Genomic DNA, 4,061 nt, shown 5'->3' with positions numbered 1-4,061 from the left:
GTTTGTCCCTCCAACCTTAATCCTTCCTTAGTTTTTTAATAATTTTTTGACATAGCTATGACATTTATACATGGTTGTCTCACTTATGTTTTCCAATTCATAATGCAACTTCAAAAATATACATTTAGTAAGCAAAAGAATAGAAGAAATGAATATTTGATTTGTTTGCTGTATGGTTCAATTAGTTTCAAAGTACATTTCAAGCATGAAAGATAATTTATTGAAAAATATTGAGGTGCAAAACTATTTGTAAATCACGTAATTTAAATGTCATTTTAGAATTAGTCACTATTTGAATACCAAACTATGTAAAAAATAAGGTCAATGCCACCTTACTCTTCATGACTTGGTTTTAAGAAAATCATTTCACGTAGCATAAAAATATATGAATTTTTTGTGATATTCAAACATGCTTAAAATAAAGTTTGTTATCCTATGATGAAAATGTAAAATGGCTTTGAGAGGGGAAGAATATATAATGAATGGGAAGATGAATGCTGTTGCCTTATGTCTATGGGAAAGATGAATAGTGTCTCCTTATGTCTATAAATGGCTTTGAAAGGGGAAGAATATATAATGAATGGGGAAGATGAATGCCTTTTCCTTATGTCTATAAAATATCAAGATTGCACCTTTATGATGTGTTGTGGGTGCCTTACAATTAGTGTTTAGTACGTGTCCATGTGTTCATGACTTTAAGATGGGTAAAGTATTAAAAAAGAGTTTGGAATGGAGTATTCTACCATGTGAAGAAGGATAAATTTGAGCACTATGAGGTAAGAGCTAGCACATGCAAGAGGGTCCAAGGCAAATAAGTGCAAGATACATGCCTACCCCACCTCTGCACCACCTCCATCTCATCTTCAAACCACTTCTCTCTATGGAAGTCCTTCTACCACTCATGTAGATGATATATGAAGGCATGTGCTGACAAAGTGGAGGTGGCTAGATGAGTGGGGCATAAACATGAGTGGAGATAGATGTATAAACGTTGCTAGTAGTGTGTTTTGGTTAGAAAGTGGAGTTTGAATGTAAGTTTAAATAGAAAGGCTTTTCTTGGAAAGGTTATTATGTTAGGGATTACAATGGTTGAAAATTTGTGTGTGGGGCAAATATTTTTAACCATTTCTATTTGCAAAATGGACACTCCATGTAAACAAGGGGTTGAATACTTTAAAGCTGAGAAAAAGGGCAAACATGAGAGAGGTATGCAAAAGAGTTAAACAAGCATGAACATGCTCTTTAAGTTGCTCTTTAATATGCCATATCATTAGCTTCTTTTTCTCGCAATGCTTAAGAGAAGAAGAATAACACTTGACGTCAATTACTTTCTTTATGATGGCAAGGGGACTAGCCTAGTGGGAGAACATGTGTGAGTGTGGTGTGGGTGTGTGTTTGATCACCAGCCAAGGCTCCCTGTGTGCACTGGTCCAGGCAATTTGCCCTAGTTAGGGATTGGGTGAGGTTAGAGTGATGGTGGGGGGGGGGGGGAGACTTTCTTTAGAACATAAAGATTTACTCATTGTTGTCAATTTTCAATAGCCTTGAGTGGAAAATCATGTTTTGGAAGTCGCAAACCTCAAATTTTAGATTTTATAAGCTGCAAATAAATCTTGTCCCCTGAACATCTGCACAAAATAGAGTTTTCAAAGTGAAAACAGAATTTGTACCTTTCTAAGACTAGAATATATCAAACTGTACAAATTCAATAAAGGAGAGAGGAAAGAAACACGGTAATTTGGGAGGGGGCGAGCATTGGTTAAGCTGACAGACGCTGTGTGAGCGGGATCAACATGCAGGGCTTGTGGTTGACACAGAGGTGAAGGTGGGGGTGCACGTTCTGTGTGTGTATGTGTGTGTGACAACCTTGCAGGGGCTAGAGAGGAGAAAGGAGTGACGCAGTCAGTGTTCACGGAAAACAATTTTCTCAACAAATCACAAAACTGGGGGTTCCGAATGGCCGAAGGATTTTCATGAGAATTGGGAGAGGTGTGAGCGAAAAAATGACTCAATTGCCTAAAATTTTGGAGATGTTATAAAATTGAGAGAGAGAAAATGTGAGAATGTTCGTAAGGGCGGACGTGAGAGGGCAATGAAAGAGAGTTAAATAAACATGGGTTGAGTGTTTATATGAGCAGCATCTTTATGTGTGTAGTGAAGAAAATCGTCATCATCTTCTTCTTCTTCGTTCGATCTATCGTTCCTTCTCGCACCTCCAAAGTCTTCGTCCTCGAATCCATCGATCTTTCCCCCCCCCTTTGATTCCATCCCCTTCATCGCCATGTCTTGGCAAAGCTATGTCGATGACCACCTCCTCTGCCCCCTCCCCAGTGGCCATTACCTCACCTCCGCTGCCATCGTCGGCCTCGAAGGCAGTATCTGGGCTCAAAGCCCCAACTTCCCACAGGTTCCCCCCCCTTTGGGCTCTTTTTTTATGCCCGATCTTCCTCCTTTCTGCTTCGATCTCACCTCGCCTTGCCCTGCCCATTTGCTGGGTGCTCTTGCCGATTTGCTTTTGGAATGTTTTTCGCAACTGGTCTGGTGTTTCGCAGCTCCATAATATCACTCTGATCGAGTTCTCTGTAAAGTGTTTGCTCGATCCGTTTGCTCACCTGTATTTGAAATGAAGCGATCCAGTCGTTGTAGCTCATTATACATCATCTCTAGGCAGATCGAGTTCGGGTAATGCTTTTATGAGATCCTTAAGGTCGTTGCAGTACATCGATCACTTTTTGAAGACGAGAGTTTTGTTTCAATTGAAAACTTCGTTCTGCAACGGTTTGAAAAGAGAGAACTGATCGATTCTTATGGACGATGATTTGGATTGCACAATCTCAATGGTGTTAGTCGCGGTTACGTTGGTCAAATAAGTCTATTTGTTCATTGCCACTAGATATGAGAGGATGATCTTTCATGATGCAGGTAAAACCCGAGGAAATCACTAATATTGTAAATGCTTTCAACGATACTAGCACTCTAGCACAGAATGGCTTGTATCTTGGGGGAACTAAGTTTATGCTGATTCAAGGTGAACCAGGTGCTGTGCTCCGTGGGAAAAAGGTGAGTCCTTTTCTTATGCTTGATGAGCTTACATTAAATAAAATGGTTGTTCTCCATTTTTGCGATATTTAGACTGATGTAATTTTCGTGGTATGTGTATCAAACAGGGTCCTGGTGGAGTCACAATTAAGAAAACAAACCTGGCCTTGGTTATAGGAGTATACGATGAGCCTGTAAGTCCTCCAGAATGTAACGTAATTGTGGAAAAGCTCGGTGATTACCTCATTGACCAGCAGTACTGAAGACACTTTTACAGGCTATTTTTAGTGTGAATTTGAGCTAAGGGTTTGTGTCATGTATTTTGTTTTGTGAGCTCCATCAGCTCAAGATATTTTGCGGCCATGATATGAGTTTTCCTCTCAGTTTATTTTTTCCCTTCTCGAAATAATTGCTGGATCAGACCAATAGTGTTCAGTTTTGTCAGAGTGTTGCTTTCTTTTTGTAGCAGACATCTGGTTGGTTTGCTCCTTGTAAGTTCATATCGAACGGTTTCTAATAACTTCACTGTACAAAATGTAACGCTGGCAACATTAATAACCAGTTAAAAAGCTTGTGTTGCTGTCAGATTTCTTACTTACAGCAAAATTTTGAATTTCAAAAGTGACATCAGTGTTCTGATAGAGGCTGGTTTGAGATTAGGGACCCTCCTGGTATGTGCGAACATAAATAGAATGGCTCCTCTATCTTGAAGGGATGAATAGAATGACTACTTTCAACGGATGGTTAGAATATGACCCGATAACAACCTGTTCATATTTAGCAATCAGAATTCAAATGAGTGATCAATTAGTTTCCTAGGCTACTAGCTCATACAAGAGCTCAACCTTCTTTTTGAGCTCATGTAAATCACAAGTATGTTTTGGTTGATGCATGAAAGATGGTGCCTTACAAGAGATATGTGGATAGCTTTAAAACTAAAGGTAATTTGTGTTGGTTTAGAAGCTCATTTCTTGTCCCTAGATGCGTAGTTGGTTTTTCAAACTCATCTTAATGTTCAAGAA

The 4,061-nt window shown here is 39.3% G+C and overlaps 1 protein-coding gene across 1 annotated transcript; it reads left to right on the top strand.

Annotated features, from left to right (window-relative positions):
• The first annotated feature begins 2,140 nt into the window (after positions 1-2,140).
• LOC147881897 (profilin-like) lies at positions 2,141-3,436 on the top strand. The gene is made up of 3 exons (XM_087401662.1): positions 2,141-2,407; positions 2,923-3,060; positions 3,168-3,436. The coding sequence occupies exons 1-3, from the start codon at positions 2,282-2,284 to the stop codon at positions 3,300-3,302; spliced, it is 399 nt and encodes a 132-aa protein (XP_087257788.1). The 5' UTR covers positions 2,141-2,281; the 3' UTR covers positions 3,303-3,436.
• Positions 3,437-4,061: the final 625 nt, after the last annotated feature.

Source organism: Dipteris shenzhenensis, chromosome 30 (assembly GCF_047967505.1).
Source record: "Dipteris shenzhenensis isolate YYH24624 ecotype China chromosome 30, Dip_SZ_1.0, whole genome shotgun sequence".
Taxonomy (NCBI): Eukaryota; Viridiplantae; Streptophyta; class Polypodiopsida; order Gleicheniales; family Dipteridaceae; genus Dipteris; species Dipteris shenzhenensis.
This window is presented reverse-complemented; position numbering and strand designations above follow the sequence as displayed.

What these genes read in the sequence shown, in the direction of transcription:
- LOC147881897 (XM_087401662.1), top strand. Translation starts at nt 2,282, where the DNA reads ATGTCTTGGCAAAGCTATGTCGATGACCACCTCCTCTGCCCCCTCCCC. An exon ending in AAAGCCCCAACTTCCCACAG is followed by an intron (nt 2,408 to 2,922) that starts GTTCCCCCCCCT and finishes TTCATGATGCAG; the next exon opens with GTAAAACCCGAGGAAATCAC. An exon ending in CTGTGCTCCGTGGGAAAAAG is followed by an intron (nt 3,061 to 3,167) that starts GTGAGTCCTTTT and finishes TGTATCAAACAG; the next exon opens with GGTCCTGGTGGAGTCACAAT.